Source organism: Hippocampus bargibanti, linkage group LG10, assembly GCF_051943395.1.
Source record: "Hippocampus bargibanti isolate YZ-2025 linkage group LG10, ASM5194339v1, whole genome shotgun sequence".
Taxonomy (NCBI): Eukaryota; Metazoa; Chordata; class Actinopteri; order Syngnathiformes; family Syngnathidae; genus Hippocampus; species Hippocampus bargibanti.
Window position 1 is genome coordinate 15574345 of NC_142743.1, and position 23149 is coordinate 15597493.

At 42.8% G+C, this 23149-nt stretch overlaps 3 protein-coding genes across 4 annotated transcripts; 1 reads left to right on the plus strand and 2 right to left on the minus strand.

Annotated features, from left to right (window-relative positions):
* Positions 1 to 2246: 2246 nt before the first annotated feature.
* Positions 2247 to 5251, minus strand: LOC148892631 (keratin, type I cytoskeletal 13-like). Of its 2 annotated transcripts, XM_089005702.1 has the most exons (8): positions 4764 to 5251; positions 4526 to 4608; positions 4277 to 4433; positions 4019 to 4180; positions 3802 to 3927; positions 2745 to 2965; positions 2645 to 2658; positions 2247 to 2558 (listed from the first exon to the last, which is right to left on the minus strand). In XM_089005702.1, exons 1-8 carry the CDS (start codon positions 5181 to 5183, stop codon positions 2515 to 2517), a joined length of 1227 nt encoding a protein of 408 aa, XP_088861828.1. In that variant the 5' UTR covers positions 5184 to 5251; the 3' UTR covers positions 2247 to 2514. The 2 variants fall into 2 exon arrangements, with proteins under 2 accessions (XP_088861828.1, XP_088861829.1); XM_089005703.1 differs by lacking the exons at positions 2247 to 2558; positions 2645 to 2658 and having other exon boundaries at positions 2741 to 2965.
* A 10388-nt stretch (positions 5252 to 15639) lies between these two features.
* Positions 15640 to 18939, plus strand: krt98 (keratin 98). Its single transcript, XM_089006313.1, has 7 exons — positions 15640 to 16045; positions 16815 to 16897; positions 17001 to 17157; positions 17643 to 17804; positions 17932 to 18057; positions 18149 to 18497; positions 18582 to 18939. Exons 1-6 carry the CDS (start codon positions 15716 to 15718, stop codon positions 18371 to 18373), a joined length of 1083 nt encoding a protein of 360 aa, XP_088862439.1. The 5' UTR covers positions 15640 to 15715; the 3' UTR covers positions 18374 to 18497; positions 18582 to 18939.
* A 505-nt stretch (positions 18940 to 19444) lies between these two features.
* On the minus strand, positions 19445 to 21434 carry LOC148892633 (keratin, type I cytoskeletal 50 kDa-like). The gene is made up of 7 exons (XM_089006310.1): positions 20962 to 21434; positions 20795 to 20877; positions 20540 to 20696; positions 20290 to 20451; positions 20083 to 20208; positions 19762 to 19979; positions 19445 to 19651 (listed from the first exon to the last, which is right to left on the minus strand). The coding sequence occupies exons 1-7, from the start codon at positions 21382 to 21384 to the stop codon at positions 19555 to 19557; spliced, it is 1266 nt and encodes a 421-aa protein (XP_088862436.1). The 5' UTR covers positions 21385 to 21434; the 3' UTR covers positions 19445 to 19554.
* Positions 21435 to 23149: the final 1715 nt, after the last annotated feature.

The following is a 23149-nucleotide window of genomic DNA, read 5'->3' on the forward strand; positions in this document are numbered from 1 at the left end:
CCAAAACTACTTCAAAATGACCTCAGAAAGTTTCCGTTTCGGAAGGTCCCACCTCCTTGTTCGTGATGTCACGCCAGGACATCTTGCCTTGCTCGAGAATCAAAACAATGGCTTCAGATTTGGAGAAGATTCTTTCTTGTTACTTATCCAGTTATGAAAATGATTCAAATAGTTCTGAAGAGGAAAGCATAAATATTTGCAATCGATTAAAGAAGTCATTCCGTCTCATTTTGAGGCGTCTGGACTCCAATGTAGCGCCCAGAAAATGCACAAGATGGCGCCCAAGCTCAGTTGGAAATGAGCTGCTTTGTCTGATGGGAATTTGTGTCAACTAGTATCAAATAGTAGTCTTGGTGCAACACACAACAATTCACCATCGCATTATTTATGTTTTTCCTTCTAATTTCACCATCAACACGGATCAACACGATGTTTTCAGACCAAACAAAGTACCCAAAAATGCATTGTATGTCGCTTTCTCGGTCAGGGGCGTTCCGGAAGTGACGTCACGTCAGGCATCGTCATCAACTCGAACACAAGACTTCCTGAATATTCAGCGCAAGTCTGAAAACGTAAAATCTAGCTATATGCCGTGGAATCTTTGTAAAATACGCTCAGTAGAAATCATTTGAAGTGATTTTACAATTTATGGACACAATCTGTCCGGAGGAGCTTTAGCAACTCTTAGTACAATAGCTCCCTGAAGGATATTTATTTTGACATATTTGAAGGAAACAGGAGTCAAAACATCAATCTTCTGATTACAAGATGGCCATTCACCTTTAATCGGTGGCACCATTACAGTCCAAGCCTCACCTATTGTCAGAGATAAGAAATATGATAACTTCTTATTCTCTAATCTCTATCACCTATCATGCTGAATAAAACCAGGCGCAGTTCTACTCAGTTACACCCAGCACAAAAGTAAGTGCAAAAAATATGTCTTGCATTATTGTGTAAGAATTCAGTCAAGCGGTGGACATACTTAAGTTAATGATCAGTTTTAACTGCTTGTTATGTGCTCAGAGTGGACAAATGGATTTATTATTATGATGCAAATAATCCTTCAAAATGGGAATAGGACTGAGTTGAGTAGACCCATTTAAGGTTATCAACTGTTGTTTTCCCCAGAAATGTTACATTATTACTTCAGAATAACAAAAAAAGAGGCTACGTAACGTTTTGAATTGTCGGCAGGCACCATGACGATGATTTGTGTGGAAACCATTTCCTGCTTTTTTTCACCTCGGTGATCATTAAGACACATAATAGAAGGAAGTTCAGCATATAACTCAGAAAGGATGGACCTCTAAACGGGTGTTTACAGTATACATAACATTTCACTCTTAATTAGTTCCAACACTTTATCGTTGATGTAAAGGAAATATTGTGACATTCTTATCGCATTGGCTTTGCGTTGTCAAAGTAAGAACATTGTTGGTACGTCGTTCACATAAACAGTGTAATCTAACAGAAGTGCTGGAGACGGATCCAAATATGGGCCCGTAAAGCTTCCCAGTGGGGGTTGGCTTTTGCACTCCCACCCACTGTGTAATCTCTGTGTGTCCAAAGCAAACATTACACCATTGTTTGAGAAATGTGAACTCCTCATAGGCATTATGCTGCTTTTACTGCTGAACTGTGCTGACGGTAGCACGACGGTTACATAGCACACCTAATTTTCGTCTACCTATTTCATTCAGCTCAGATTAAGTCCATGCAGTGATCCAGAGTCTTGGCCCAAGCACCCCCACCCTTGCCAACCAGCTTCATAGCTTTTACACACCCCATCATAAATGGGTCCAAAGTGCAGCCACGGTACCAGATTTTAACAACACCTGCCTTTGTTCAAATTGTTCCTATTTGCATTCCCGGTTGGTGTGCCTACAATATATTGCAGTACGCGTGTTCTTGTTACTTAGGTAACAATAGTTCCTGTAACAGTGTTGACAGCCTCCAGGGGACATATTAGTCAGCCCTCAGGGTATGTCTTCTGAGTAAATCCAGGGGTCATTTGCTCTGTTTAGTTTTCAACTCTCCATGTTTCTCACCAGACTTTGAGGGCACCTAGTTTAACATGAATACGTTTGACCATTGTTCACCCTTTTCCTGACAACACCGTCCTTGCGTAACACACATTTCCACAGCCCCCATTTCCCACCTCCCGCATTGTAACTCTGTCGCTATGACAACTGCATAAACAGAGCTGTCATAGCATGAAGATGAAGTCTCAAAAATGACACAGCTTTTATTCACCAGCAGGTTTATTGTTTAGACAGCGTTTGCAAACACACACATAGTTATTTCTTCTACGCCGTGAACTTTAACTCATCCTTTCCGTCTCCTCTCAGTCTCGAGCCCAGCCTTCAACTTACATTTTCTGTCTGTTCTTATTTATTTTTTTATTTTAACCTAATTTCACTTATCGGGTGTAACAGCTTTTATGAGACAGTGTGTGCGCGTGTGTTTGCAACCGTTTGTTGTCCTGCCAGCTGGCCCTTTTAGCCTTTTAGCTTAAGTGCGCACAGTGGTGGTCGTGACTGTGGTCTTGGTGCTCCCTGTGAAGAAGACAGAACCATGGCAGTGTTTCAAGTTTCCATACGGTTATGTAACATATCCTTCCCTGGCATTAAGCATCACTTACCTGAACCAATTGGCCTGAATTGAGAAAGAAAAGAGAAAAAAAAATGAATGACCCTTTCAAAATGTTTGCATTCTCTCCAAATACGTTCATTTTCATCTACCTGGATTCCTCGGAGTCTAGTAGGCTCCTGTAGGTTGCAATCTCCTGCTCCAGCCTGGTCTTGATGTCCAGCAGCATTCTGTAGTCCTGGCCCTGCTGCTCAATGCTGGCGCGCACGTTTGCGAGTTCTGCCTCCAGCATGTTGATTGTGTTCTGGAAGCCGGCGAGCATGGCGCTGTAACGGGCCTCCGTCTCTGCCAACGTGTTCTCCAGCGCCCCTTTCTATAGAGGGTTAAAACAAAAAACACATGTGCACTACAGTCACACTGTATGTGAAAAATAAAGCAGACCAGCCACACCCTGAATTGTATCCTACTCTGCGGCTGTTTTCAACACTTTGTTTATTTTATTATATTCATTTAATTCATGTTTGTTTAGATGGTGGAATAGTTTTGTATTAGCATGGCCTGGGAGGTTATCTAGCTAGCTACCGAGCTATCTATTGGCTGGTTGGATGGCTATCTGGCTGGCTGTCAAGCTATTTGGCTAGCTATCTCATGGCTATCTATTAGCTGTATGGCTAGCTATCTAGCTGGCTAACTATTAGCTATCTAGCTATCTAATGGCTATCAGTAACTATCTATTAGCTCGCTAGCTAGCTGTCTATCTATTTGAGTTACTTCCGGGTTGAGTGAACGCTGTAAAGTGACCTTGAGAGTTTTAAAAGGCGCTTAGAAATCCAATGTATTTTATTATTATTATTATTATTATTATTATTATTATTATTATTATTTAACATCTTTTTGTCTTGTTGCAAAAGTCACAGGGGGACTCCTTGAACTCTAGTGTCCCGTGGGCTTACAAGACCATCATCATGTTCTGCATTCCTTCCCTTTTCTTCAAGCTCTTTAATGTCTGCCAGAATCTAACCGGATTGTGAAATGTTTTCCTCTCCTCGCCCCCCGCCACCCTGTTCCCTCCCAAACGCATTCTTCTGTAAAGCCCCCCTTCTGAACCCTTTATCACTGTCTCCTTTTCCCTGGACAAGAGAGGCATATGGGAATTTTTGCTCATATAAGGCGATATTGTGAGAAGGCCGTCTGGCTTCCGTCTCTCACCATGCTGAGTTGAGACTGCAGTTCGATCTCCAGGCTCTGCAGCGTACGTCTCAGGTCTCCGATTTCTGTTTTAGATGTCTGGATCGTCTCTGTGCTGATGGTCACTTCCTTGGTCAATGCGGCCGACTAGGGAGAGAAAAGCATGATATCACGATCTCAGTCTGATTCAGTTGTGTTTTTTTTTTCCTTTCTTTTTTAAATGGACAATTTATGTTACCTTCTCATTAAACCAGGCCTCCTGGTCACGGCGATGTTTATCTGTGATACTTTCATACTGGGCGCGGATCTCCTCCAGGACTTTGTTGAGGTCCTGTTGGGGTGCGGCGTCAACCTCCACATTGACTGTGCCGGACAGCTGTGTTCTCATCGCTGCCAGCTCCTGAGTCGCACACCCGCCCACCCAAAAAAATGTTTGAATTTGAAACCTTTTCAGAGGGCGTTTTAACAAGAATTTCACTGGTGAAGATTTTAGTACCTCTGCGTGGTTCTTCTTGAGGTAGGCCAGCTCATCTTGCAGACCCTCAATCTGCATCTCCAGGTCGGCTTTAGTCAGAGTGGTTTGGTCAAGCAGGCGGCGCAGGTTGGCAATGTCGGCTTCAACAGACTGCCTCATCATCAGCTCATGCTCAAACCTGATTTTGTCAAAGAAAATTGGAATGAATATGATTTTTGCAAGATGAGCACTGATTAAACCATCCAATGATTGCCAACATCTTACACTTACTTGGTTCTGAAGTCATCAGCAGCCAGTTTGGAGTTGTCAATCTGGAGGAGGATGTTGGCGTTGCCGATGGTGGCGGCCATGATCTAAAGTTGAGAATCGGTCGCATGCGTCAGACGGCAGCTTTTTTTTTTTGTTTGTTAATGGACACAAGCATACGACTTTCTAAAACCAGGATTAGTTTAGCACGGTAATGATTAACAAGAGTGCAAACTTTTTGCGAGGTGTTGACCCACCCTACCTTGTCCTTTAGGTCATTGATAATGGCCCAGTAGTTGCTGTAGTCCCTGTCGGCCGCGGGCCCCTTCTGCTCGTAGTACTCTCTGATCTGCTTCTCCAGCTTGGCGTTGGCAGCCTCCAGAGAGCGCACCTTCTCCAGGTAGGAGGCCAGACGATCATTCAGGTTCTGCATGGTGGCCTTCTCATTCAGCTGAATGGTGTTCTGGTCCAAGGCATTGGACAGGTCGAAGGAGGCTGAGCCGCCACCGTAGCCGCCGCCAAACCCGGACGAAAGAGTGTGCATGCTGGAGGAGGAGATGCGAGGACCTCTGAGGCTCAGTCCAGACAAGCTGTGCGCTTTGGGCGCAGCTCTGGATGAGTAGCTGTAGCTCTGTCTGCTCATCGTGATGGGCCCGCCGGTGATGCTGTAGCTGGACTGCATGGCTGAGAGATTTTCGAGCGAGGACACGAGAGGAGTTGAGCCGCTGGAACCAGGAGTGGAGGTGGGTCGTGGCGAGCCAGCTCCTGATATAGTACTCGTCCTGGGGCGGGTCTGGCTGGTGGGGGTGGAGGTGGAGTGGGGAGGGACGAGGCGAGAGAAGGAGGGAGTTTTGCTCTGCCCTTCATTACTAGCTTGACACAACCACCATTTGTTTTCCTTTAAGGGCCGACACATTTTTTTTCTTCCCTTTCCCACTATGAGGGCACTCTCATGGAATGTCAGTGTGTGTGTTACTGCTTTTGTGTTCATGTGTGAGGAAGCTATAGTTCTTTACAGGTGTGTGTGTGTGTGCGTGTGTGTGTGCGTGTGTGTGTGTGTGTGTGTGTGTGTGTGTGTGTGTGTGTGTGTGTGTGTGTGTGTGTGTGTGTGTGTGTGTGTGTGTGTGTGTGTGAGAGAGAGAGAGAGAGAGAGAGAGAGAGAGAGAGAGAGAGAGAGAGTGTCACCCTTTAACATTTCAGCTTGCTTATCTAAATACCTGCTCGTCTACTCTCATTTGTACCAGTTTGAATATTCCCATGCAAACATAAAATGCTTGTTGCTTTATTTGTTCTTATTTGTCTATGTACAGCACTTTGTATGCAGCTTCTGTTTGAAAGTGCTCTTTAAATACAGTTGAGTTGGCCAAGTTATTTTTTTTACACTTGACAAATTTAAAACAGCACTAAGCATGCAAGTTATTCCTCTCTATAAACTATGGATTTATTCTCACACTCTCCGGGAGGAGCCATGGATGTTTCATAACTGAACCTGTGATAGTAACCTTATGGCCAACATTTAATTACATTTTTTTCCTAGTTATTGACCATCCCATGAAAAAGGAATCTGCCCCTCTATTGTTCACCATCTCACGCTGGACATCCCCTCCCAGTTCCTGTGTGCGCACTCACATTCATTTGTGTGCGTTCTTGAGTGTTTTCATTTTGTCCCCCGTTACGGCCTGTTTTGGGGAGGAAACGGTGCGTATGAAAGGACTGTGTGTCAGTCACTCTTGTGTGCATGCAAGACTGCTGGAGTGCGAGTGTGTATGCAACTACTTATCTCCGTTTGGGCTCCTGGCCAACTTTTCGGTGCTGTTGGAGATGGGAGAGGCTTGTGGGGTCATCACCCTTCAGCGAAAGGGAGAAATGACTCATGCTTCTTATTGGTTGCAGCAACAGGGTTTGGTCTCACTCTACAGGACTGTGAGAGATCTTTCACTGCTATGTTTCATGAAACCCTGTTCCGTTATTTGGCGATTGCCTTGAATGTATATTTATTATTTTGCTTGTTTAATGCCCTTAGAGATGAACATACAAAAAGTGACGTTTGAACAAAAATGAAAACGACTGTGACTGTGACCCTAATATCTTACAATTAGAAGAATTGTGTAACATTTACTGGTCATCAAATGAAGTGATGCCTTGATTTACGAGTTTCACCCTTCCCATTAGAATTAAGTTCCAAAGTGTTGCAATCCATAATAACGCACTATCTTGAAAGTCGCCCACAAATCTTCAAACACATTCCTGCTCACTTTATCTAAATGCTTATGTACTTTATGGGAGTGTTCACTTGTCATATACTGCATGACCCTGTGAAATATCTTCTGCCCACTCCCTTTTTCCAATCTCAGTGCTTGGTCAAAGAAGTCAAATGAAGACAAGGTTTCTTCAGCCGTCATCTGTACAAATTTGAAGGTTTCGTACGTTTCACCTCCTATCCAAGAGGCTTCGTCAGCGAACTGAAGTCTGACTGGTCGTATCGGCCCTATTTATATATCCCCGACCAGTCAGACTTTAGTTCGCTGACGAAGCCTCTTGGATAGGAGGGGAAACGTCCGAAACCTTCAAATTTGTACAGATGACGGCTGAAGAAACCTTCTCATCGATGGACCACTCCTGTACGACTGAAAGCTTACACAGACAAAGTCAAATGCAGCCAACATTAGCTCTCTGCATGCATACTTGAAGCAAAAGCATCCACCTAGCGTGGATTAGGAGTTGACTCTTCCTTTTCTCATTTGGTTTTATTGCAAAGTTCTTACTTCTCATGCCTTGTGAAAGTTACGTCACATTCCTTGCCTACCGATGAGGCAGGTCTGTAAAATAATTACCACGTTGTGAGGGAGAGAGGAGAAATTAATACAGTGTAACATCCGAGGATGAACATTAACTGTACTGCAGTCACGTTTGAGCTCTGATTTGTTCACTTTTGAATATCTCATTATTTTTCAAGAAAAATAAATATAGTTTATGCATATTAAATGGACACAGAAGCACACATGAGGCCGACATCTGACTGGACAAAAAAGGCAAACAAACAAAGAAACAAAAACACTCATAGTACTTACAATATGTTTTTTTGGGTTTTGTGTTTTGCCCAACAGAAAAGTCTTTCGTGAGTCTGATAACCCAACAAATATTAACAACGCTGATACTTGATCTACTGTTTTCGTTTTTTTACACAAATATTCAATGCAATAAATGTTTCATACTCTGAAGTTTCATAGAATGTCGTGATTTCTGACCTGTTGTCATGCAGTCCATTGTTTATGATGAGTTTAAAGATTACTGATGCAGCGAATTCAAAGAAAAAGCAAAATACAAAGAGATTCAGCTGTTTGTCTTTGACCTCACGCAAGTAAGTCATTAAGAACTTCTCAAAGGTGTTCTATCCGTTGTCTTCAGCATTATCACGGCCCTGGGAATGAAAATAAAAATCACAACGGGAAGTCTATTGTCCTCTTCTGCATATTACTGTACACTGTAAACGGTATCTGTTATTTTCTTGTATCCCAGCAACAAGTGGAACATGTCACTCACTGCCCGTTGTTTCAATGGCACCTACATTATTATCTTCAGGTCTGGTTATACTGGTCATTTTAGCATTCATGAACATTGTTCCTTTCTTACAAATGCAAAGAATGGTCTCTGATCAAGATCAGGTTTTACACAAGCCTGCGTCTTATACACTTTTATTTGTGGAATCAATTCATTTTCTGAAGACAAAATTGATTCATGAGACTACTTTGACATTCTTTCTGCATCCACCAATCATGTGATGCGCTTCATGCTCGCAGAGTTGCAGGCATCTCTTCAACACATGTTTCCAATATAGCAGTTAGCAGTTCCCTGTATAGAATCAACAGTGAATCACAGCATGCAATCCTTGAAGGCTCCTGTCAGTGTACCACACCCCACTGCAGGCATGATCACATCCTCTTTCAACTATTCGGACTGTGCAATTGCTTCCCAGCATGCGACGTCTCCGCCAAAAGTCCAGCGCACACAATTATTGGCATGTGAAATCTGTGTATGTGTGTTAAACATTCAGTAACATGCATAAAAGCTTGTAAAGCCTTCATCTGTTTGAATTTGGGTAAGCACACAACTGTGTCCTCGTGTCAATAGATACCATCATTTCATCATTAAAATGATTTGAAAACTATTCACGTAGAGTGGTGGAGTGGGTGGTGAGGTGTAATATAAGAGATATAAGATACTATATTTCGGGAAAATAAATGATCAGTGGAACATGTTTCTGTTTGTATCTACATGTTGCTCTCTAGAACCTTTCATATTTACTTGAGAGGCCTACACTCTTCTTCTCGTTGTCGTTGACAATACAATACGACATTGTGCAACTCCGTAAGAAATCTGTGTGAAGAACAACGTCTTAGTTTTTTCTTGCAGATCCTTATGCCCTGTATTTGACTTTACGTAATTGACAAATACGTCAGATAGACCCAGTGCCACACCCTTCACGGGATCAGATGCCTGAACACTGTCGGTAACTTTCACGGTTATACAGCCTCCTCTAGTGGCAATTTATAAAACAGAGGCAGGCCAAAAAAGACAATTCATCGTGGAGTCAGCATTCCGATTTTAATCTCAGAATTCTTCTAAAAATCAATCCCGAGTGGTTGTGATATGGGGGAGCGATTTAACCTTCCTTGTCTGTTTGGATAACAACCATACATGCAAATTTCCCCATTGTGGGACGAATAAAGGTTTTCTGATTCTGATTCTGATACATGTTGGTGAATTAAACCAGTTCACCATTTTCACTCGCAAACAGTGATGGGAGTTCCGGCTCCTTTCAGGCTCTCAAATGGCTGCACAGTTTTATTTTGTTGCTTAAATTAATTAACTACCAAAAATCATGTATAATTATGTGAAAATCAAATTACTCATGTAAAAAAATACACTATATCAATTTTTTTTATTTCCATGGCTTTATTTATATGTGCGCAGAGAGCATTCACTTTAGCTTTCCCTGTGGTTTCTCTGGTCTGATGATCAGCTGTCACTAACTTGCTTTTCATCTTAATAATGCTATAATACAAACGAGTACAAATGATAATAATTGAATAATAATAACAGCATAAGGCGATAACATTTGTCCACTGTACCTGTCTACACTGATCTCCAGTGGCTCCAAAACAGTGCATGCGTCCTGCAGTACCTTCTCAGCTCCTCCGCTAAGTTCTCAGAAATGTGTCTTTCATTGAACTCAAAACAACCCAGCAGACAAATCCCCACTTTGAAATGTTCAATAAAGTGGCATGTAACTCACATGTAGGATGTCGTGTTTCGGGATATGCAGCAGTCAGTTGTTAGACAAACAGCTATGGCTTTTTGACCCGTTCTTGGACTGCAGCACGTTCTTTGTCATACAGTATATGATTCTGTTATGATTCTTTGCGGAAGTGTTTTGAGAATCAGAATCCGAAAGCCTTTCATAGCCCAACAATGGGGAAATTTCCTGCTTGGAATCGCATACATTGGATTGAGAGCATGAGTATATTTTCTGAATCCTCTGTCATCCACAATTGAAAATGGCTGAAAATCACTTGCAATCATTTTACCCAGTTCCTCATCAATTGTGTTCTGTTTAGCTGGGTTGATAGCTTTTTGCATAAAGTGTCTCAAGGAGCCTGGGGTGTACATCTTGGAAGTTGTGATATTGCAGCAGCAACAGATGCAGGCAGACACACTAGAACCTTCATTAGCTGGTTCTCTTGCTTGTCTTTTCTCTTCAAATTGTACTGATGGGTTGACTGTTATGATGTGCCTGTGCGGGTTATTTATGGAGCCTGGTTGATGGGTTATTTTAACCTTACAGTCTACATTCTGCCAATATCAATTAAGTTGAAATGAGTCCAGTTAACTGTTTCCTATCAATTTTCTCGCCTTTTCACTTTTGTTTTTCTTTGTAGTGCTATCAAGCTCTGTCGTTTCCCTTTACTGCATGCGCTCCTCACAGTGTGCTTCTTTTTCACTAACCCCTCCCTCTTCTCATCACTGCTGAGTGTCTGTAATTCTCCCCACACTCCTCTACCACGGATCTTGACCAATCACATGCGGCTTTAACAGAAGACTGGGGGCGGGGAATAGAGGGAAAAAAAGTCACTCCCGTTTCCGGCTCCTTCTTAGGAGCCGGCACTCTTTGGTCACTTCAGAGATCCGGCTCTAAGAACCGGCTCGTTCGCGATGGACACATCACTACTTACTTCCTGGTTAATGGTACCCTCTAGTGGACTCGTAGTAAAGCACACCACACTTTTTATGAGTCGCAGTCCCAGCTATTGTTGCAGTAAAGGTTGTATAGTCCTAAATTAGTTATTAAGGGTTGGATTGATTCAGACATAGCACTACTGAAGGTCGAGGTGTGAAATGCACAGCTTGCCACTAAAGTACAGTAATAATTGTTGTGCTGAATGACAAAAGATACGGTTATGCAAACACTTGACACAACCAGTTGCTCGTCTTTTCAACACTGCAAACTGTAGGTTGCTTACTAAATGACTTTTGTTGTTACCATTGCGTGCCGCACTCAGAGTCCTATGCTCTGTTTGTCTGTCTGTGAAAATGGTGAACTGGTTTAATCGAATTATGTTGTTGTTGTATTCGAAACAGACAAGAGAGATCAAGTCTCTCCCCCATACCAAAATCACTCTGGACAGCCAGGCATTTGCTACTTTAGAGGAAGGGGAAAACAAATTTGGCCCAAATGTTGGATTAAGAGTAAGGTCTTAAACTTCACCCCCATTCATTGATGTGTTTACAACACAAATGACAGTACGGACACATGCTTTTCTCTTTCTTCCTGCGATACACACAGACATGATGAAAGAATGTTTTTGTCTTGTTCTTTTTCTCACAAAACCTCCACAGTGTGCATGCCCGCATGTGCAGAGCAAGGAGCTGCAGAATCAGTTAGAACTTGTCGGTTAAGAGCTGTAAAGAAAGCGGACGAATTCAACCTTTGTTCAGATTGTGGTGCACATTAATCCTGTTCATTCTTTAGTTGGGAAGAGGAAAAGTGTACGTAAAGGCTTGCTGGGGGCTGTTGACATATACTGTGCCAGGATTGGTCACAGGACTGTTATTCCTTAAACTCGCTTGACTCTCTAACACTGCTTAATTGCTCTTTGGACAAGAATCATGGTGAATTAAGCCCGGCCCGCACTGTATCGCGGCATGAATGGAATTTGAACTATTTGAACCATCAACCCTGACCAGTATTTGAACACTATTCCCAAAATCAGACCGGTTACCCACTTACAGCCACCACCAAGGTTTTAGAAGAATATCACATCAAATTGATTTCAAATGTTACACATACAAAATGGCCAACATGTTAAGATTGCAAGCATCTTGCAAGCATCTTGGATAAGAAGCGAAACATCCGACACCTTCAAAAACGTACAGATGCCGGCTGAAGAAACCTTTTCATCGATGTTAAGATTGAGCACCTTCCAAAATCTGACCTTTAACACAATTTTGCTGTGGTAAAATTGGGTAAAACGAACCCGATCTGCTCAAAATCCACAGCGACCCAGCCTGTGAGTTTGATTAGGAAATCTTGAATTCACCACTCTGCGCCTTCACAAATCGTTGGAACAGGGGCCGGAAAAGACGGCTCAGGAGCCGCTTGTGGCTATTTAGCGGCACCCAGTGGCTACCTGGCACTTTTTCAAAATGTTTTTGAAAATGGCAAAAGATGGTGGAGGGAAATATATTTTTAGTTTAAATATGATTTCTATAGGAGGACAAACATGACACAAGAATTCTTAACGTCTGCATAAACTCGTCACATGAAGATTTGCGTCATTGCCTGCGGCACATCAGCAGGGCGGGATGCCGGGCAGGCAACACTTGGTTACAAATCGGCGGTGTGTGGTATGTGATGTGCCAGGGATCTCAAAGGTAAAAAGGGAAAAATAACAAAGAACGGAGCAATCACAGTTTCTTGGATCAAATCATTTGCATGTTTTATTCTTATAAAAGCATGCTACGTTTTATTGGACTCCGTTTGTTGCCCAGGTAAGGGCCGTGTTATGCATGTTCAATTTTGGGTTGTTTTTTTATCGAATCCTCAAAATAAAAATTACATGAAAAACGGATTTCTTGATTGAATTCCTTTAATTTAATCATTAATTAATAAACTTTTATTCATTTATTTATATTGTAATGAAGTTAAACTTGAGGTGGAATCCCACAACAGAGTAGTCACGTGTAAGCGCCATTCTCTACATTTAATCATTTAGTTTAATCATGAAGGCCCATTCTGTATTTGTGAACAACATATTCATATTTTTGATAGTGGGCTTATAGATACATAACGCATGTGTCACCTTCACTATGGGGCTTATATAAAGCTTTTAATTTAAAAAGGGACATTTGTTGTTGATTTTTTTCCACTATGGCTCTTTCTACATTTTGGATTGTCGACCCTTGCCTTGGAGTGATGTCTGCAATTTTATGACCTCTGATTGGTTTGTGCTTAAAGTGTGCGCCAAAGATTGATGTCTCGCATACTTAAACATCCAATCGCAGTATGCATTTTTCAACAGAAAGAGCGGATTTTGTTTTTTATGAAACTAGATTAACCGACACTTTTGCCGGGTGGCTTACATCAAACCCCGAGATGTTTATTTTGGGTGCAAGAGCACCTTTGGCTCAAGCAACAAGAACCACAGTTTCCCACCAAACCCGGCCAACAGATGGCGATGGAGTAAAAAGAGTCTTGAAACTAGGTCATTGCATTTTCTTTTAAAACAATACAATACAATACAACACATGAATAATAATAATCAGACATTTCGTTTGATTTATATCACCCTTTAACAACAGATGAAGTGCAAAGAAACGGCTAAATAGTGAAAACAAGTAAAATAGCACATATCTAACCGATTTTATCCTTCTGTTACCATGAATGTAGTTGTTTTTATGATGATCCATGCACTTGTCTCCTCTTCAATTAGCAGGTCTTATTTTGGAAGAATGTTAGTTCCTCACAAATGATGAAATATGACATTCTCTCCCAAAACATATCACACCAAACATGATATAGTAACTGATTCTCATTAAAATGTTTTTTTTTTCGCTGGCATTAATTTAAAAAATGTGTCCATTGAAGGGCTATAGGTAAATCAATTTGATGCATTATTATTTTTACTCTTACTAGTTTATCAATGAACAGTTAAAGTTTTGGGTGGAGGTCCAGGGTTCGATTCCCAATCTCACCTTCCTGTGTGTATAAGCCAATTAGAAAATGGATGGATGACTGGATGGACAGTTAAATTTTTGACACATAGATCGTCTCTAGCCAGCTTCCAAAATGTGACATGCAAATATACCACTACCATGAAGAACATACTCATAGGGAAACCAAAGTGTGTTGTTGTTTGTCTACGACATGAGCTGGCAAGCAGAGCAACATATTTGTTGTATCTCACAAGACAAAAGATCTCTATTATGAGCCACTGAAAGACAAGCATAGCAAAAATAAAAGTTGTTTTACAGGCTAGCCACGCAAATCAGGTTTCCTCATGCATGGAAAGGCGCCATGTCTGTGGTGGTGTATGACGCTGGTCTGCAAGATATAAGTTAAAGCACAGACAACAGCACAGGCCCAAATGATGTACAAACACACACCATAGGTAGTTTTGTTTTCAATTTTTTTGGGTAATAAAGAGTAACATGCACATGTTGTAATCCTTGTGCTTGCGTGGGTTTTCTCCGGCTCCTCCGGTTTCCTCCCACATTCCAAAAACATGCATGGCAGTCTGATTACACACTCCAAAATGTCCCGAGGTCCAAGTATGACCGTGAATGGTTGTTTGTTTCTGTGTGCCCTGCGATTGGCTGGCAAAGGGTTCAGGGTGTCCCCCGCCTCCTGCTCTAGACAGGCTCCAGCCCCCCCACAACCCTTGTGAGGACAAACCGGTCTGGAAAACGAATGAATGAATGGTAATATGGGATTTTTTTGGGTACTTAGTCTTTCTCCTACATTCTAAAAATATGCACGGTGGGTTGAATGTACACTCACAATTTTTCCCGGTTGTGATTTTGAGCATGAAGAATGAGGTTGATCACTTTGATCTGATCTGATCTAATGCCAGGCGTGTATGAAGAAAAACAAGTAACCCTTTAACCAGGTAATAGCCTTCATCAGAGTGCAAAGTAATGGCCGTATGTTGTTTTGAAAAGTCAACCTAATAAAAACAATTGCAGAGTGGTGGGTCCATTTTGTTTACAATGTCAGCACGAGGAGGACTGTATGATGCGTGTATGTTGCTGAATGCTGAGAGTTTACACATAAATGTGTCAGTAGAGCATGCCTTGCATGGCATTCCCAAAATTCTTTGAATGAAGAAAAGCAATGACTGCGACACCACATTAAATATTTTTCAATGCGTCTGTGTAAGCTCTCAGTCATACAGGAGTGGTCCATCAATGAAAAGGTTTCTTCAGCCCTCATCTTCTTTGAAAGTGTCAGACGTTTCGCTTCTCGTCTATCTACTATCCAGAGGTGGCGGTGGCAGATACGTTACGGAACAATGTGGAATGAATGTGGAATTCACTATGCGTCTGTGTAGTAGAGTGATGTGTTGGTCTATGACACTTAGACGTTTAAGTATTCAAACCGTTAATGAAAAATGATTCCACAAGCATCAGCAAATGCAATCTTGCACATTTTGGCTTTGATATATTTGACTTGAATTACCTTGGTCTCAACCTTTGGCCCTTGTTTGGCTGATGTGAAATTGTCACCGCTGTGTTTAATTCCGGTCCACGGTGGTGAGGAATCATTTTGAGTGAATATTTTATGACATTTCTTCTAAAGGTGTGTGAGTCTTCAAACTGCTTGTTTTGTTTGTAAATAAATACGGAAGGTGGCAATTATGCATTCCTCAAGGGATGCGGGGTATGATCGAGAAGTATTTCAAGAATGATCATTCATTGAGAAATGATAAAATGCGGACTCACAAGTTTGACCTGTAAAGAGGGCGGATGATCCCCTCACCCACTTGGAACCACCCGTTTGGTGATGGAGCGATTGCAAGGAATAATGGCAGAGACATTCTTCCCTTTCAACTTCAACCCCTCCCTTTTACTCTCTATATAACACACGGAGCAAAGTGATGGTCACAACCGCACGTCCTCTCCAGCATTACTACTTGGTCCAGATCCAGATCCTCCAACATGTCGCTGAGCATGAAATCTTACGGCCTGAAAACGCTCAGCGTTTACGGTGGCGCAGGCGGCCACGGCACCCGAATCTCCTCTGCCCAATACAGCGCCTCTCCTGGCTTCAACCTGGCCGATGGCCTGGACCTCCACGTCGGCGCCAATGAGAAAGCCACAATGCAGAACCTGAACGACCGTCTGGCTTCTTACTTGGAGAAAGTGCGCAGCCTGGAGAAGGAGAACCAGCGACTGGACAAGCAGATCAGAGACTGGTACCAGAGCAGAACAGTCATCAGTCATGACTACTCAAGTTACTTTGCCACCATTGATGACCTGAAGGATAAGGTAAGAGAAGTGGTATTCCGGGATCAGCCGCCAAAAGGTGTGTTTAATTTGTGAAATGAAAACAAAAATCTCTCCATCCCAAGACAACTACACATTGCCGATGTAAACGCTCCTGATCATCGATTAATCTTCAAGGTGTTCCAGTGTAGTTGCACTTGTTTCTCATTTGGATCAATCGTAACTGACCATAACACAGCGTGGCCGCTTTGATTGGCAACACTATGACTGGAGATCAAGCACTCCTAAGATGACTCCAAAAATATCCCAGGAGAGTTTTGCCAACATTTTTTAAAGACAATGATTGCAACCTGCTGCGATTGGCTCCCAAACAATGCAGAAAGCACCCTACCGATTGATTCAAGTCAGCTGTAATAGAGTCAACTACAACCCTCATGAAGAAAACTAGGAAAGAAGATGAATGGATAATTCAGAATCAGAATCAGAATCATCTTTATTGCCAAGTATGTAGGACACACAAGGAATTTGTTTCCGGTAGAACACGCTGCACTAGTATCGTTGTCAAAAAAACTGCTAAGTGGCACTATACAGTTCCATTTTGGCTACTGTTCCATAGATTCCATACATTCCATACTGTTCTGCAAAATTAAATAAAATGAGAGAAATAGTGGTAATACAATAAAAAAATATATCACTGAAAAAACCCATCTCGACTGATTTCATGCTATGCAGAACATTTATTATTGCTTGTACTGTTTGACCAATGACCTTATGTTGTGAGCTCTTTAACATGTTTTTGTTTACTTGTCAGATCTGTGTCGCTGCCAGGCTGAATGCGAAGACCATTCTGGATATTGACAATGCAAAATTGGCTGCAGATGACTTCAAAATGAAGTCAGTGTACTGTGCGTGTGTGTGGAAGTGTGTGGGAGCTATCACATAGTGGAGCTCTGCAACAAGCCACCCAAAACTCAGTGAGTTCCGTATTTGCTCTTAGGTATGAAAATGAGCTGGCCATGAGAATGACCGTGGACGCCGATATCGCCGGATTGAAGAAGATGCTGGATGAGATCAACTTGGCCAGAGTGGATCTGGAGTGCCAGGTGGATGGTTTGAAGGATGAGTTAATCATGCTGAGGAAGAACCACGAAGAGGTGAGGGTGCCCCGCCACGGTTTTAACAAAGGGGTTTGTGCAAAATGAATGACTTCTATCTCAATCAGTACATTCCTATGCATGACTAACACATGTGATGTGTTTTCACACAACTTGTCAACTCAGCACATATAAGTCAACAATCCCCCACCCATTTCTTTTCACCATTCAGTCGATGCTATGTGCATAGTGTCACCATTTGTCAGAATCTATTGTGGCTTGAGACGACCCTTGAGTACACACGGGACCCCACACAGCTCTCTGAGAACAATGAGGAAGTTTCATGTTCTGTGAATGTTTTCTGCAAACACTTTTTCTCCTTTAAACAATCTTGTCTCGCCTAAGATCGCTTATTTGCCTCCATCATTAGCTCTTTGCTATTGTTTTTCTGGCACACATTTAAAGATGCCAAACACACATTTCAAAAGAACCAAAACCAGGAAAAATGTCATTTAATAAGATTCTCCTTTTTTGGGCCCTTGCAGGAATTGGCGCTGCTCAGGAGTAAAATGGGTGGTCAGGTTAACGTGGCAGTGGATGCATCGCCATCTCCAGACCTGAACCAGACGATGATGGAGATCAGAGATCACTATGAGACAATGATCGCCAAGAACCGCAGGGATCTAGAGTCCTGGTACCAGAACAAGGTGATGAACATCAGAATCAGAATCAGAATACCTTTATTCGTTCCGCAATGGGGAAATTTGCAACATGGCTTATGATAGCCTTAAAAAAAGGAATTAACGCGTCAAATTATGTCTGTAATGTGCCAAGATCGCAGCAGTAGAGCAGGAAGTGATGACACAGTCAGAGTCTCTGGTGACCTCCCACTCAGAAATCAAAGACCTCAAGAGCACCCTCCAGAGGCTCCAGATAGAACTGCAGTCCCATCTTAGCATGGTATCAGTAACCTTCCGTTTTCAAACAAATGCTTCGTCTTGCGTGAATGTCCAACTCAGGCTCCCCTCTCATGTCTCCTCTATGCGACCAGAAAGCATCTCTGGAGGGCACTCTGGAGGAGACACAGTGCCGCTATGCTGCACAGCTAGCAGGCCTGCAGAACATGGTCGTGAGTTTGGAGGCTCAGCTTTCACAGATCCACGCCAACATCACCAGCAATAAGCACGAGTACGACATGCTGTTGGACCTTAAAACTCGACTGGAGATGGAGATTGCAGAGTACAGACGACTGCTGGATGGGGAGGATGAGAGGTGAGGACGAGACTAATTTATCTTGCAATGGAGTAAGTATATTAGGAATGATTACAGCAATCACGTCATCAGAAATCATTAGAACTAATATGTTCTGTTTTCATTTTTCTTCACCAGCTCAAAACAAGGTGGGTATTCTTGAAGTCACCAATAACATTTGATAAGGTTGAAACACAATGACTGCATTTGCACGTTTCTCATCTTTTTCACAGTGATCACCAAAGTCATCACGGTGGTGGAGACAGTAGTGGACGGGAGGGTGGTTGAAAGCAACAGGACTGTTGATGTCGATGTGGATCAGACTGATTGACATCACAGAGACTAACTTGGAATGTCATAATCCGCTCATCGAGCCCACTGTCTTGCCTGTTTCAAATATTCCTCTCCTCCAACATGCCTGATTCAAATGATCCGCTCATTAGCAAGCTCAGCAGAAGTCTGAAAAAAAATCGCTTCTATCCGGTGTCTAGGAGGAGTGAAACATGCATGCATAACATGCATAATCATGGCCCTCGAGGACCAGATTTAGACTCCTCTGTGTCGAACCTAATAAAGTTCATGTCATTGATTCTTATGTGCTTTCATTAAAAATAAAAATAATATTCCAATTCACACTCAGCAGGGCAAGTAGTGTCAAGAACATTGAGACACACAATCTCATATTGAACAGTTTATAGTATCGAGCTGCAGACACAAATGATCTCAGACAAATGAACTTTACAAAATCCGACCGGTATCAATGAGATGGTGTCTTACTGTATTATGCTATGATGCTATAACCCTGCCTGTCCAGGTATGATCCAGTTCAGCCAGACCTGTGAAGAACCATATCCCACACATATCTATATTGCAATGTGTAAAAGATAACCCTCTGAAGTAAGTTTATCCAGTTGGGAAATTATGGGGGGGGGGGGGGTAGACAAGTTTAACTGAGACTGTATTGAGTAGAATGGCGACAAACAATTTAACCATTTGAATAGACCCTGTAGGGTTTGTGGTTGGTTCGTGTTATTTCATTGCTCCCGCGAGCCCCGCAAAAAAAGTTGAACAAATTATCAAATGGAGACACAAGGAGTAGGTTGGCAGACAAGGGGCCTTTTTATTGCATCATTACTGTTGTTTGAGATGAAAAGGTGGTCATAAGGTGTCACTCCCCTTTATGCTCTTCTTTGCTTTTGAGGCTTCTTAGGCGGTGGTGGTTTTGGAGGACACGACCCTGCCGTCAACCATCTCCTCTGTGACCATCAGCACCCTGGCATTGGAGGTTTTGGAAGTAGCAATGCTGGGGAAAGACAATGCATCCATGAAAAAGCAGTCTCAAAGTATGCGGTGCCAATCCGATGACAGCTTCTCTCTTGTAGTCAGAAATGCTGTCCAGCAAATTTCTCTTACCTGCCCTCACCATCCAACAATCTCCTGTACTCCGCAATTTCCCTCTCAAGTCTGGTCTTAATGTCAAGGAGCATGTTGTATTCGCTGGTCTGGTTGGCAATGTCGGCGCGGAGTTGAGTCAGTTGTTGTTCAAGAGCTGTCACCTGTGCTTGGAGTCCTTGAAGGATCATGGAATATCGGGCTTCGGTGTCAGCGAGTGTGTTTTCCAGGGCTGCTTTCTAGAGGAGCGTACAAAAGCATTTAAGAATGAGGAGGTGGGGACATTGGCGTCAGTGGAAATTTTCATGACAGTGTGTAGCGAGAAGGCTCTGCTTTATTTACCATGCTAAGTTGAGACTGAAGTTCGATTTCCAAAACTTGTAGGGTGCGACGGATCTCAGAGATCTCCGACCTGGAGGTCTGGAGGGTTTCTGTGCTGACAGCCATTTCCTTGTTTAATGTTTCACACTGCAGTAGACAGAATAGTCTGTTAGTGCCGTACTCCGGTACAGTCGATGGAACGACCAACAACGTTTCACCGGAAATTACCTTGTTCTGGAACCATACTTCCAGGTCTCGCTGGTTCTTCGCGGCCACGCTTTCGTACTGCTCGCGGATCTCACTGATGACTCTGGTCAGGTCGACCTGTGGTTTGGCATCTACCTCGACGTTGATCTGTCCAGTCATCTGTAACCTCATAGCTGCCATTTCCTGTCACACAAAAGGGTTGGTAAGGTATTTGGACAGAAACAAATTTGTAATCACTCAGACACAGATAATGGGAAGTTTTGCAACTCACTTCGTCATGGTTCCGTTTGAGGTGGACAAGCTCATCCTTGAGGCCTTCAATCTGCATCTCCAGGTCTGAGCGGACCAGTGTCAGCTCATCCAACATTCTCTTCAGACCGGCAATATCTGACTCCACTGACAAACGCATAGCCAGCTCGTTCTCATACCTGTGAAACGGCGGGATATGAGAAAATCATGCTACAGCCCCGCATCATGTGCACTTTTGATTTGTCAAGTCATTTTCAGCGAAAGTCTTCCAACTTACTTAGTTTTAAAATCATCTGCTGCCAGTTTAGCGTTGTCAATGGCTAGATAGATGCCTCCGTTGATGCGTGTGGCATCCTGGATCTGTGCGAGTTAGAAAGAGAACATCAGGGGCCTTTCATGTCTTGGGAATACTCATGGAATGAGATGAGATGGGAACACTCTTACCTTCCCCTGCAAGTCGGTGATGGTGACCTGATAAGCAGAGTAGTCACGCGCAAGGGGGGAGGCCTTGCTGTCCAAGAACTGACGGATCTTCAACTCCAGCTCGGCATTGGCCTTCTCAAGGCTGCGCACCTTGTCAAGGTAGGAGGCCAGGCGGTCGTTCAGGTTCTGCATTGTGGCCTTCTCGTTTGCTCCAACATGGAGATCCAACCCATCGCCAAAACCATAGCCTGCACCCCCTCCAATGGAAAAACCGTAACTGCTGCCGCCACCACCTCCCATTGCATAACCGGCAGTGGAGATTCTTGAGCCAGATCCACCTGCGCCGCCATAAACGCTCAAAGCCTGACCCTTGCGGATACTGCCGACGAGATTTCCGCCTCCGTAGGAGCGGCCAGAGAAAGAGGACCTGGTGATGGATGTCATTATGCTGACTGGTCGGTGGTGTCTGCCTGCCTTACAGAGGAGATGGAGTGAGATACGCGGCTCCTCCCGACTCCCCTTTTTATACAATACGAGTTGTATGTGGAGGCGTGTCAATGGGAGGAGCATTAACAAAGATTCCGGGCCCCACCCCTCACACTTATTTTCTCTTGGGTTCATTTTCACCGTATTAGCTGAAGGAGAAAGTGTGAAATGTTTTCATCAATTTGACCACATAGAAAATATAGATGACTTGCTGCTCTCGACACTTGGTGGTCTTTAACTCCAGATTGCGGTGAATGAAAGCTATTTTTCAATCACACCAGCTAGCTTTCGTTACTCAATGGTGAAAGGGCCACACCCTGCTCTGTTAGCCTGCGGCCGCTTGGTCAGATCCAACCAGTTTGAAGTGTCAAGTGAGCACTCTTGACAGTTGAGCTATCTAACTGAATGACTGCTTTGCTTAAACAAGGTAGCTGTACCCTGTGGGCGAATGTCAATCTTATTATATAAGTAATATGTATTGCAAAATCCTGAACGAGGACATCGGTTTCACACGACTTTTGAACTTACATTTTGCACATAGATTAGCACAACCTCTTTCACCACGTTTGTTGAATTAAACTATTCTATCTCAGTATTCATTTCATGAAGGCTTTTCATAGAAGTTGAACACAGGTATTCGTAACTGAGGCTCGTCAAGCAGATGCACAACTACCGGACTGTAATTAATGAGGAATCCCTCAGACAAGACAATACTTTCTGCACGGCATGCCATGAAACGAATCCCCTCATTGTATTTTACTCCTGAATTGCAATTAAAAAACACGACACCCGTGCAAGGGATAAAGCTACAGTACACCCATGTCTGTAATTGGCTTGAATCTCTGTTGTTTGCATTTTAACACAATAGCAAACATGTAGTCAAATGGTTTGAGTATTTTTACAGGGTCTGTTTTATTTCCGCCTTGAATTCAGTTGTATTTAAACATTTTGGAGTAGAATGACCTCCCGCGGCCACTCGAGTGCATCATCAAAATGCATCCAAATCGATGTACAATGAATCAACTAATTTGGGTTTACATTCTGTTTAGACTGGGACCAAATTTTGTCTAATTCAGAATACAATTATCCTGAATTACAGTATATTGTACTTTCACAGTTACTGTGTAACTGCTATGCTCACAGCCGCAAAGTGGAGTTCAGCGCTCCATTGCAAGTCAGTGATGCTTGCATAAGAGGCGCAACAGGACACTTTTTGTTTGACTGGTGGGTGTGGCAAAGGGGCAAAAGGCTGATCCGAACACGTTGCTCTGGTCGAGTTGGTTTCAGCAAAATGAGATGTCTATTAAAACAAAGAGAGGCAAGTTGCTGCCTGAGGATTTCACAATTTCTCGTGAGAATTAAGTACAATTTTGCATGAAAAATTGGTAAACACGAGGAAAACAACCATGGCTATTGCAAGCTTTGTCAAAAGCGCACACTGGTTTTAAATGAATCAATTGTCCATGCTATACGTTCACTCCCAAAGGGTTGCTCGAGGGCTTTATTGCCATTGTTTGATGTTTGTGTCAATATTACATTTTATATATGCAAAACAGTACAAATGACTGCATCATTTTAGTAATTAGTGCGGACAACATCAATAACCTTTAATATCTCAGGATATTTCCATGGTGCCGTTGAGCAAATTAAGCAAATTAAGACACCTTTATGAAAGAAAAAGCATCATAACCAGTTGTGCACGCTCTTGAACTGAGTGCACCAG